The sequence below is a fragment of the Amyelois transitella genome, chromosome 15 (genome assembly GCF_032362555.1).
Source record: "Amyelois transitella isolate CPQ chromosome 15, ilAmyTran1.1, whole genome shotgun sequence".
NCBI classification, from domain to species: domain Eukaryota; kingdom Metazoa; phylum Arthropoda; class Insecta; order Lepidoptera; family Pyralidae; genus Amyelois; species Amyelois transitella.
The window spans coordinates 1166819-1180124 of NC_083518.1; the positions used below are offsets into that span (position 1 = coordinate 1166819).

General features: G+C 35.9%; 1 protein-coding gene across 2 annotated transcripts in view; it reads left to right on the plus strand.

Moving 5' to 3' along the window:
* LOC106136499 (inositol-trisphosphate 3-kinase B) overlaps positions 1–13306 on the plus strand; it is a 62442-nt gene extending 49136 nt beyond the window's left edge. For both annotated transcript variants that reach the window (XM_060948086.1, XM_060948085.1), the window contains exons 2-6: positions 2599–2778; positions 9016–9088; positions 9829–9956; positions 10795–11046; positions 12287–13306. In XM_060948086.1, coding sequence (XP_060804069.1) covers positions 2599–2778; positions 9016–9088; positions 9829–9956; positions 10795–11046; positions 12287–12634 — 981 coding nt within the window. In that variant the 3' untranslated portion in view covers positions 12635–13306. The remainder of the gene's footprint in view (positions 1–2598; positions 2779–9015; positions 9089–9828; positions 9957–10794; positions 11047–12286) is intronic.

Genomic DNA, 13306 nt, shown 5'->3' on the forward strand with positions numbered 1-13306 from the left:
TATACTAGTAACAGTAAATTGATAAAATACGTGTTAAGTTTTAAACTTGGGATTCACCTTTTACGCGATGGGCTAGCAACCTGTCACTATTAGACAGCCGAACATGGCCTATCTATCTTTCAAGAATCCTGGCTCTGTCTACCCCGCAACGGATATAGACGTGATTATACGAACGAACGAATTAGGTATTATGTTTATATGGTCAAGAGTACCCGAAACCGCAGAACTTGCATGAAGAGAGTTATAAATGTGGATGAAGCGAAGGAAGTATGCAGAGATGGCAAGTGGAAAGATTTAGTCTCTGCCTACCCCTCCGGGAAAAAGGCGTGATTTTATGTATGTACTAGTACGTATATATATTAATATATGAAAAATGTGTAATGAGTTTTGCGTTATAAATCTCGAGACATTGCGCATGGGCCGACACGGTCTTGGCCTGTTTTTTTCAACATGGTTACAAGTAAACGAAGATTACCGTGTTATCAGGGAATCGGCCAATTGACTCCCACGCAGTCCCGCGCGTGGGTGACACTCGATTAGTTCCATTTACAGATGCCAGTTAAAAACAGATAAAGTTAACAAGATAAACTTAAAATTACCGTGTGGTTCCCGGCACAATTACAAAAAAGAATAGGACCCTTCCATCTCTTTCCCACGGATGTCGTAAAAGGCGACTAAGGGATAGGCTTATTAACATGGGATTCCTTTTTTAGGCGGTGGGCTAGCAACCTGTCACTATTTAAATCTCAATTATGTCACAAAGCCAAATAGCTGAGCGTGGCCTATCAGTCTTTTTAAGACTGGTGGCTCTGTCTTCCCCGCTAGGGATATAGACGTGATCATATGTATATATGTATGTATAAACTTAAAATAGAACTGCTGGTGTGACATTAAAGAGAACTAGATATTAACCCGAAACTTCGTCAGCGTAGAATATTAGTAGGTAGTTTTATAATCGTCATCCTTTTGGTTGCCCGGCACTTATTTAAAAAAAAGAATAGGACCACTCTATCTCTTTTCCTTGGATGTCGTAAAAGGCGACTAAGTTATAGGTTCATTAACTTGGGATTCTACTTTTAGGCGATGGGCTAGCGGCTTACTACTTTAACAATATGTTTCGTCAAATCTTTATTTAGGTATCTAGATTGGGCTATGTAACTTTTTTGTACATTTTTTTTAAATTTATCACCTTATGAACATGAGTTTGACTCAAAAGGAACCTCAAAGTGACACTAATTAGCCACCTGGCACTAACAACACCATCAATTAGTGCCACTCAGGTGTCATGTCAAACAATTTGGAACGGAGTGCGATTGATAGTAATATAGGCATAATTATTTTAGGGTACCGTATCTAAAGGGTAAAGTAGACTACGACTGCGTATTGAGTACTTAGTATTGAGATTAAAAAAAAACTCATAATAGGTATATTTTTATATCATTTTTTAATTTTAATTTTTTTAACGCGGCTTTTTAGCCTTTGCGAGACTGTTGGCTCTGTCTAACCCGTAATGAATAAAGACGTGATTTTATGTATGTATATACTATGGATATGTGTAACTAACTCTCTGAAAAGTCATAAAAACTTAAATTAAAAATTAGTTTAAACAAAATCAATGATTTATTTTCCTTTAAAAATAATAAGGTTTCGCTTTCGTGGGAATTTGCAGATTAAAAGTAGTATATTTAATGCCCGAAGATGAATTCTAAATCTGTGCCAAATTTCGTGAAAATCAGCCTAGTAGTTTTATGGTTTATTCGTTACGAACTTACAAAAATAAACTTCATTGCACAATATACAAATGTACTCGTATAGCACAATTGGCGGACTTAATGTTAGAAGCATTGTCTACCAGTCAACCATTGGGTCTGACAGAGAACTTTAATTGGGGTCAAACTAAATAAATAATTATGTTTATAGATTCACAAATATGCTCATGTAAACCATGGTACAGAAATAAAGATTTATTTATTATTATTTATTGATAAGTATGGATAGTGTATATTACATTTTTAGTTACTAATTCGGAATCAATAAAAATATTATTTTCATTATTTTATTGGTGCGGAACCTTTAGCTATCGGCCGGTTTTTTAAAGCTTTTTTTTTTCATAAAATGATACGATGATGTTACATTAGATCATCACTGATGACTGGTCGCTGATTTACACGTGCCGTCTTAAGAAAGCCGGGTTACACGTGGATGTTGTGGGAGGCGATCAAAGGGGCAAAACATTTAGTATTTAAATTGAGCATTCTTGTTAAGAGGCGAATTTTTGTAACAAAAATTTGCAATAATTGTTATACATACATATATATAGTCACGTCTATATCCCTTACAGAATCAACAGTCTTAACAAGACTGATAGGCAACGTTCAGCTGTTTGGCATAATGATAGAATTGAGATTCAAATAGTGACAGGTTGCTAGCCCGTCGCCTAAAAATGCCAGGTTTATAACCCTTTCTCTTAGTCGCCTTTTACAACATCCCATTTCTTATTGTATTGGTGTCGGGAACTACACGGCACAAGAAGTTTTATTGTCTGTATTACCTATATAATTTTTTTAAAAAAAACTCACAAATATCATTTGTCCACAGCAATCCGAAAGATGGCGTAAGCTACGCAACATAGTGCAGTGGACGCCGTTCTTCCAGACTTACAAGAAGCAGAGGTACCCCTGGATTCAGCTAGCTGGCCACCAGGGGAACTTCAAGGCTGGACCGGACCAGGGAACCATTCTGAAGAAGCTTTGTCAGCAAGAGGAGAAGTGTTTCAAGGTGAGATTATCATTCATTCGTATGATCATGTCTATATCCCTAGCGAGGTGGACAGAGCCAGCATTCTTGAAAGACTGATAGGCCACGTTCAGCTGATGGGCTTTTTGATAGAATTGAGATTCAAATAGTTATTATAAGCTTATCTTATATAATTATAGTATAACCATGTCTTCATAGCTTTGAAATTGTTGTTTATATTTATTTTTATTTAGGAATGTATGCCGTGTTGTTCATTATATAACAATTGAACCACAGTGCCGTGTGGTTCCCGGCAGTGTCGTGTGGCTTCCGGTGCCAATACTAACCACTTCATCTCTTTCCCATGTATGTCGTAAAAGGCGACTAAAGGATAGGCTTATAAACTTGGGATTCCTCTTTTAGTCGGTGGGCTAGCAACCTGTCACTATTTGAATCTCAATTGTATCATTAAGCCAAACAGCTGAATGTGGCCTATCAGGCTTTTTAAGACTGTCGACTCTGTCTATCCCGCAAGGGATATGGACGTGATTATATGTATGTATGTAATATATAACTGTGATCTTTCATCTTCTCGAGATCTTCCGCCAGGCTAGGTGTTATTCCTGGGGAACCGCGGCTCCCACTATGTTGAGTCGGAGATTGTATTTATGCTCCAATCCGTGAAATCTTAATTATTGTGAATCAGCATACGCGCTGTGATAGGCTGGTGGCACGTGGCGTTTGAGATGTCGCGACAGACTCTTCGCTGCTATTGGTCGAGCGCGTCGTATCCTCACTGTGATTGGTTGATGGCGTATGACGTTAGCGATGACACAACAGACCTTACCAACCACTGAATCGGATAAAGAGATATCCGTATTCTTAAGAATTAATGTAGATTTTAAAGAAAAGCTTTTTTTATTCATTTGATGGATGGATGAACAAGGAATTCTTCTGATTCACATATAATTTGACGGAAATCCTAACCACAGACGTTTCGAAATCGGTAAACCCACGTCCTCAAACGGCCATTCACGGTTAAATAACTCAGTTATGAGTTGAATAAATGTGTCAGGTCAAGTTGTGGTCAGGACTTTGTTGGAATGTAGTTGAAGTGTCCAAAATATTTCAACATGAAAAAAATAATAAATACTCGATGGAAAATAATAATGTTAGTATATTTATTTCGTAACTGAAATCTCAATTTCATTATTAGGCATACAGCTTTGTGCCTTTTAGTCTTTTCAAGACTGTTGGCTCTGTCTACCCCGCAAGGGATACAGACGTGATTGTATATATGTTCTATCATTAAGCCAAATAGCTGAACGTGGCCTATCAGTCTTTGCGAGACTGTTGGCTCTGACGACTCCGTAAGGGATAAAGACGTGATTATAGGTATGTTTGAATCCTGTCACCAACTCGGCCTGTGTAGCGCAGCGGTGGTACGCTTGTCTGTGACACCGAAGGTCCCGGGTTCGAATCGCGGCCAGGGCATGATGAGAAAAGAACTTTTTCTGATTGGCCTGGGTCTTGGATGTTTATCTATATAAGTATTTATTATAAAATATAGTACCTATCGTTCAGATAGTATCTCGTAACACAAGTCTCGAAGTTACTTCGAGGCTAACTTGATATGTGTAATTTGTCCCGTATATATTTATTTACTAGAGGCCGCCCGCGACTTCGTCCGCATGGAAACCCTATCAATCCCGCGGGAACTCTGGGATAAAAAGTAGCCTATGAGTGTTATTCTGGGTCTTCAGCTGCCTACATACCAAATTTCATGGTAATCGGTTTAGTAGTTTTTGCGTGAAAGAGTAACAAACATCCATACATCCATACAAACTTTCGCCTTTATAATAGTAGTAGGATTTATTTAATTGACTGTCACAGTTTGCAAGCACAGTAACGCATCAACAATTTATAATATTTTTCCTTATTTACATCGCCACGTTAACAGTTTTTAATAATTACACATCTATACTAATATTATAAAGCTGAAGAGTTTATTTGTTTGTTTGAACGCGCTAATCTCAGACACTAATAGTTCGAATTGAATTATTTTTTTTGTGTTGAATACGCCATTTCTCGAGGAAGGTTTTAGGCTATATAACATCACGCTGCGCTATAAGGAGCGAAGAAATATTGGAATATGTGAAAAAAAAAACGGGGAAAAATTATTCATCCTTGAGGGCTTCAATGATGCCCAAAATAACTGTTCCACGCGGACGAATTCGCGGGCACAGCTAGTTCTTGTATACATACAGCCAATCAGTTGTTGCGTCACAATCGGTCAATGTATTTATTAATTAATGTTGTTATCCGCATTATGTAAACAATTTACAATCGAAACGTGTTGTTTTAAAACTAGCAACATTGACTTGGGAGTGATATGAACCGTTTGACAAATCGAAATCGGAACGATGTGTTACAATTATACATAAATATGGTCACGTCTACATTCCTTGTGGGGTAGACAGAGCCAACAGTCTTAAAAAATACTGATAGGCCACGTTCAGCTATTTGGCTTAATGATAGAATTGACATTCAAATAGTGACAGGTTGCTAGTCCATCGCCTAAAAAAAGAATCCCATTGTAAGCGTATCCCTTAGTCACCTTTTACGACATCCATGGCAAGGAGACGGAGTGGTCCTATGCCTTTTTTTATTGGTGCCGGGAACCACACGGCACGATTATATAATAATATTATAATTAAAGAAAATCTTAATCAAATACGGACTTAAAAAAATAGCCGTCTCCATGGTGTCACGGCTAAAAATAAAGTTGTAAGTGACAACTCAATTTAAAATGTCCCACGCACATTTCTCTGCCGACCGTAAATGTATTATAAATTAAGCACTTAATGATAGTTTGACGTCAAGCAATGAAACAATGGATGACGCAACGGACGGGCGGCGCAGTAGGTATACGTCTTAACAGAGGCGGCTTTACACAGTCCACTCACTGGGCGATCCAGTTGCTTCGTAATGAATTTTATACTAGTATTTTAAAAAAGAGAAATATCAAATGTAAACATACATACATATAGTCACGTCTATATCCCTTACGGGGTAGACAGAACCAACAGTCCCGAAAAGACTGAATGACCACGTTCAGCTGCTCGGCTTGATGATGGAATTGAGATCCAAATAGTGACAGGTTGCTAGCCCATCGCCTAAAAAAAGGATCGCAATTTTATAAGCCTATCCCTTAGTCGCTTTTTACGACATCCATGGGAAAGAGATGGAGTGGTCCTATTGGCAACTGCAACGGTAGCGTGAGTAATTCGAATCCATGACAATCATTGTGAAAATAAAAAATAAAAACACTTTTTTTCTTTAATTAAATATTTACTTTTTTTTTCTTAGCGGCCAGTGCGCTGTACAATTTTAAACATCCTGTAATCGTCAAAGTATCATTACCCTTTATAGGTATGTTGATAGTTGTTTTAGTTTTACTGTAGTGACATGATACGTGATAATGATTTCATTGTTTGCTTAAAGTAACCCACAGAATTATACATCTATACTAATATTATAAAGCTGAAGAGTTTGTTTGTTTGAACGCGCTAATCTCAGGAACTACTGGTTCGAATTGAAAAAATATTTTTGCGTTGAATAGACCATTTATCGAGGAAGGCTTTAGGCTATATAACATCACGCTGCAACTATAAGGAGCAAAGAAATAATGGAAAATGTGAAAAAAAACGGGGAACATTATTCATCCTTGAGTGCTTCAATGATGTCCAAAATAACTATTCCACGCGGACGAAGTCGCGGGCACAGCAAGTTTAAATATATAATTGTGAGACTTATAGTCCATTCTCCTTGGAAAGAAATCTGATTGCGCCTAAAACCACGATCTTGGAGTGGGTGAGTCAGGTTTTAACGCGAAACGACTCCCGACTGACCTCCGCAACCTTTGCAGGTAAACCTAACCTATATTGACTCATGATTACAGATCTAGTTACCTGGATATGCACATTTCCTCACTTTGTATATATCTTATCCTATTTATCATAGCGTATCATATTTTCCCATGGATGTCGTGAAAGGCGACTAAGAGATATGCTTGAAAACTTGAAATTCCTCTTGTAGGGAATGGGCTACCTGTCGCTATTTGAATCTCAGTGCCATAATACAGCTATACAGCAGTACGTGGTCTTTCAGTCTTTATAAGACTTTGGGCTTTGTCTACCCCGCAAGGGATACATGTATGTATGTATGAATTAGTATGTATATGATGAAACTAAGTACTACTAATTAAGTAGAGTGAATGAAATAAATAAAATAAAAACATTATAATTGCTACGCAGTTTTCAAGTTCAATGAACTATGATTAGGGTATATGTACCTACGTGACAAGAAGGCGAAATAAAAATGTGTTGTGTATTATACATTATTTTGAAAAGTTATTTATATTCTCTTTTGTGATGTTACTCATTAGTTTTTGCTTGAGAATTTCTACGCCTAATTACATGTTTTTTTTTTAAATGATCACCATTTCCAATTCCTTGTTAAGAACATATTCTCAAATATATTAATAAGCTAGCACTGCCCGCGACTTCGTCCGCGTGGAATAGTTATTTTAGGCATCATTGAAGCCCTCAAGGATGAATATTTTCCCCCGTTTTTTTCACATTTTTCATTTTTTCGCTCCAAATAGTTGCAGCGTGATGTTAAATAGCCTAAAGCTTTCCTCGATAAATGGTCTATTCAACACAAAAATAATTTTTCAATTCGAACCAGTAGTTCCTGAGATTAGCGCGTTCAAACAAACTCTTCAGCTTTATAATATTATATGTATAATATTTGTAGTCTTATTTACTACTTTAGAAACAAATTCTTACCAAAATAATTGTAAAATCAATGAGCAAAATTAAGTCATGTATTGAAACTTTACATGCTGTCAAAGTAACCGCCCGGCACCCATAGAAAAAAGAATAGGACCACTCCGTCTTTTTCTCATTGATATCGTAAAAGGCGACTAAGGGATAGGCTTATAAACTTGGTATTATACTTTTAGGCGATGGGCTATCACCCTGTCACTACTTGAACCTCAATTCTATCATTAAGCCAAATAGCTGAACGTGGCCATTCAGTTTTGTCAAAACTTGGCTCTGGCCACCCCGTGAGGAATATAGTCTTGCTTATATGTATGTCTTTGTGTTTTATTGTCCAACAGGCGTTCGTTTGCTATGACATTCATAAATCATTACTTTTTTGGCGTTTACACTACCATATTATGTTTAGAAACTAGAAACTAATTTGTAACCGAAAGTTCAGTAGGTTAAAATGAACATTAAAAAGTATTTTGAAAACCCAGCTAAACAATTCTAGGTTAGGTTGTCGAAGTTTATTTTTGGCATAATATACATGTCATTATGAACGCGGCCTCTTTTTTTGTATAAACTGATGCTCTGTCTACACCGTAAGTGCCCGTGCGGCGTGTGGCCGACTTCCTACGACTTAGGTTTTACTGAATCAAACAGACTAAATTGAACGTTCCTTTCCGTTCCGTTGCGTGCGCTGCGAAAACGGTTCAAGATACAAAAAATACATGTATAAAAGAATTATTCCTCTTAAAATAATCTAAAAAAATGTCCACGACAGTATATGTCTATCTTTTAAGATTAACTCACTAGAACCGTTTTATGGTGATCAGAATTTATAAAGCTGATGAGGCTGTTAGCAAAAATAAATGATGCCCAAAATAACTATTCCACGCGTACGAAGTCGCGGGTACAGCTAGTAAATATATAATTAAGTATGTAGATGTTGACAATAGAAAGATAAGACTTGCGCATCAAATCTGTGTTATTAGGTACATGCATATAATCACGTCTATATCTCTTGCGGGGTAGGCAGAGCCAACAGTCTTAAAAAGACTGATAGGCGACGTTCACCGGTTTGGCTGAATGATAGAATTGAGATTCAAATAGTGACAAGTTGCTAGCCTGTCGCCTAAAAGTAGAATTCCAAGTTTATAAGACTATCCCATAGTCGCCTTTTACGACATCCATGGGAAAGAGATGGAGTGGTCCTATCCTTTTTTCTATTGTTGCCGGTAACCACACAGCACAGTTATTAAGTACATTGTAATTATTTGTCTACTTGGTTTTATTTTTACTTTAAACTAGTATATATTTATCTTTAGTTTAGTTTATAGTTTTTTTAAAGATTTTTTGGAATACTTTATATAGTTTTTAACGTTTTTTAAACTTTATAATTTTACTTTCAATTGATAGTTTTATTGATCTCATTGTTCATTATTTACAGTTGCTGATGAAAGACATCCTCCGGCCTTTCGTTCCGGAGTACAAGGGTCAAGTCACGTGCGAAGATGGAGAAAGTATCCTTTACAAAATAAAATGATGTTCAGATCGTTTTTAATATAGAAACAAAGGAATTTCCAACAGCTTTGTTGTGTGATTTACACATACATACATACATATAATCACGTCTATATTATTATACCTATATTAGTTACCCCTGCAAAGGCTATGTAGTTCAGATGGGAGTAGCTTCGTTGAACCTGAAACCTTACTCACCCAATCCAGGATCAATGATCAAGGGCTTACCCCTGGCTCCTCTCCTGAGTGTTGAGGATGCAACCGGAACTATAGCCAGGAAGAAGAAGTAAGAAGAAAAAATAAGAGAGAAAATAAGTAGTTTTAGTACTAAAGCAGCTGATTCTCGTGACGATTTTTTTCTAAGAACAACTTTAATTCCCAAAAAAAAAAGATGGCCGTAAGAGATCGGTCTCAAAATGTAACGGCTATAAATTGAATTACATCACGACGACAAGAAAATAAGAGTTTGTGTGTAAATCACTCACTCGATGGGCTAGCAACCTATCACTATTTGAATCTCAATTCTATCATTAAGCCAAATAGCTGAACGTGGCCATTCAGTCTTTTCAAGACTATTGGCTCTGTCTACCCCGTAAGGGATATAGATGTGACCATATGTATGTATGTAAAACAAATTGTGAAAAATTCCTAAATATACTGATGATCTCATCTCCTACACCCTTTTAACTGTTAATTTTAAATGTTACCACAAAATATTTCCTTAATCGATTACCTGCAGTGTATCTTCAACTCCAAGACTTGCTGAGTGACTTCGACTGCCCCTGCGTTATGGACTGCAAGATAGGAGTCAGGACTTATCTGGAGGAGGAACTGGCCAAAGCCAAGGAGAAGACTAAATTGAGAAAGGTAGATATTAACGTTTTCTCTGGTCAGTTTATAAATAAATAAATAATAAATAATTATAAACCGGACAAATTACACAGATTGAGTTAGCCTCGAAGTAAGTTCGACACTTGTGTTACGAGATACTAACTCAACGATACTATATTTTATGATAAATACTTATATAGATAAACATCCAAGACCCAGGCAAATCAGAGAAAGTTCGTTTCTTATCATGCCCTGGCCGGGATTCGAACCCGGGACCTGACCTGACCTGGTGTCACAGACAAGCGCACTACCGCTGCGCCACAGAGGCCGTCAAAGTTTATATGTATATCAAAGTTTATATGGTTGAGCTGTGTCCCGCGACTTCGTACGCGTGATATAGTTTATTATGGCACTAATTAAGTATTATAGTTAAGGAAATTACATACAGACACACTTTTCTACTGTGTTTTTTGACTCATAGTTGAACGTTTGTCTCTCTCGGGGTATAAACATAGTTGATTAAGATCGAATTATATTTTCGATGTAAAATATATGTACCGTGTGGTTCCCGGAAGCAATACAAAAAAGAAAAGGATCACTCCATCTTTTAACCACGGATGTCGCAAAAGGCGACTAAGGGATAGGCTTATAATATTCCGACTCTTTTAGGCAATGGGCTAGCAAACTGTCACAATTTAAATCTAAATTCTATCATTAAGCCAAACAGCTGAACGTGGCCTGTCAGTCTTTTCAAGGGTTGGCTCTGTCTACCCCGCAAGAGATATATGTGTATATGACTAAATGTATGTAAAGCAGTCGGATAATTTTCTCTACTAATAATTATTAACTAATAATTCACTCATATGAATTTCAGGATATGTACGAGAAAATGATCCAAATAGACCCTATGGCCCCGTCAGACGAAGAACACAGGAGTAAGGGGGTAACAAAACCACGGTACATGATCTGGAGGGAGACCATAAGCTCAACAGCAACCCTCGGCTTCAGAATTGACGGCGTGAAGAAAGCTGATGGAACCAGCTCTAAAGATTTCAAAACAACAAAAACTAGAGATCAGATAGTTGAAGCATTCAAAGAGTTCACCACCAATTTTTCTAATGCAGTGGTAAGTGTTAGTTAGTTAGTTGGTTAGTAGTTTGTTAGTTTTGTAAGATAGGTATTAATAATTAATGGTATGAGCTTTAGACTTTTTTGTTGCCTCAGATTAAAACATTTTCAGTGGCATTGTAGAAATCAATAATATATTTTTAGATCTATCTTATGAGTAAAAGGGAATTTATGTACGTCATAAAAAGGCCATTTTTGTTTTCACAGAGTAACAAAAAAGTTGCTTTTTCTAAATTCATGCCACGTGGTTCCCGGCACCAAAATATAGGACCACTCCATCTCGTTTCCATGGATGTCATAAAAGGCGACTAAGGGATAGGCTTATAAACTAGGGATTCTTATTTTGGCTCTGTCCACCCCGCAAGGGATATAGACGTGACTATACGAATATATGAATGAATGAATATTTCTAAGTATATTTTTTAGAATATCACTAAATTTAAAAAAATTATAATTTTAATAAAATTTCACAAAAATCTACATAAAGATATTGAACATGCTAAATTATTTAGTTGTACTTAATGTTCAACAAAATAATTAAGGATTTTCGGATATAAGACACCGGCAATTTTCAAGGGTTGATTTGTTCAAACAGTTACACTTATAAACAACACCATGATTTAATATTTTCATGGCAAACATCTATTGTTCTTTCTAAAGAAACAAATTCTCATAAACAAACCGCCCAGCTCTAATTGTCTTAATGACATCTAATTTTTTTAATCTCTGAGAGTAAAGTTAAACAAAGTGATGATACAAAAAATCACGATTCCATCACAAATGACGTACAAATATTACGTTATCATCAATAAAATAATTTCTTTATCAAGGAGCAATGCCTCCTCTTAAATTTATTTTAATTGGTTAAATATATATTGCTTATCAGTTATTTAGCTGATAATGATGATGTATTTGTATTTGCCATGAGAATTACTATAATTAAAAGATGACTTGAAAAAATAATCATGTCAGAATATACAAGTTATCCGACATACTTGTTATAGTGCCTATTTAACTAATTTTGTCATTAATTAACTAGTTAATGAAATATTTCGTAATGAAGATTCTTTAATTTTCAAAATCTAATAAACCTGTTGGTTTTATTAAATCCATTGTTTAAATTGTAGGAATGTCATCCAAGACAGATTGTTATCCTGTGTCCTGATGTCCTGATTCGACACATAATTTGAAAACTGCTTATTTACATTATTTTCAACAACTTTCTTTCATAATTCCAGCCGAGGTACCTGGAGAGGTTGAAGAGTATACGAGCCACTCTACAAGGGTCACACTTCTTCAAGACTCACGAACTCATCGGCAGCTCTCTACTCTTCGTCCACGATAAACGAAAAGCATCTATATGGATGATCGACTTCGCCAAGACTGTTTCTGTACCAGATAACGTCAATATTGACCACAGTACCGCCTGGAAAGTCGGCAACCATGAAGACGGTTATCTCATCGGCTTAGATAATTTAATCTCCATTTTCGAATCCCTCATCAAGGACGGCAATGGAAATATAGACCAATGTTATGCAAACCTCAGTTTAGATAAAGATGTAAGACAGGATGATTTAGCTACTTGATCTTTGGTTACTCGAAGTCTCATTAGAGATCTGACTAAGTATCAGAACACAGTATTGTGTTCCTCGGCAGTGCCAAAATCTGCTTTGTATATGACGCGATGTAGAATTATGTCTACTTTAGAAGTGATTTAAAAATGTAAATAATGTTTACTTTTATTGAAATTGACGACTGTCAATAATCAAATTGATAACATAATTATATGAACAGAAAATGTTGATGAACAGAGAAGTGAAAGAAAAATAATACCCTTTGAAAAATTCATATGAGACATTCGTTCTGCTTAATGCAAAATCGTCAAAAGTTATATAAATAAATTGTTGTTATTTTGTAAATAAGTTTTAAGCATTCATTTTAAGTTGATTAAAATACTCATTTTATTTTATAAGTCTTGCACCACCAAGTAATTTAATTGTATCTTGCAATTTAACATTATTATGTAATTTTTATAATTAGATTGATGCATTGAGCAATAGCTTTTGTTATAAAAGTTGACTGTTAAATTTTTAAGAATACCTTCATGTCTGGAGACATCATTATTGACGTGTTAACAAATGAATACGTAATTTATTTTGTATGTAACGTACACTATATTAGTGTAACACCTACATAAATAGTTATCATTGCCAATAAAAATCTACATAATTATACGGTGGTACTAATTAAAATTATCA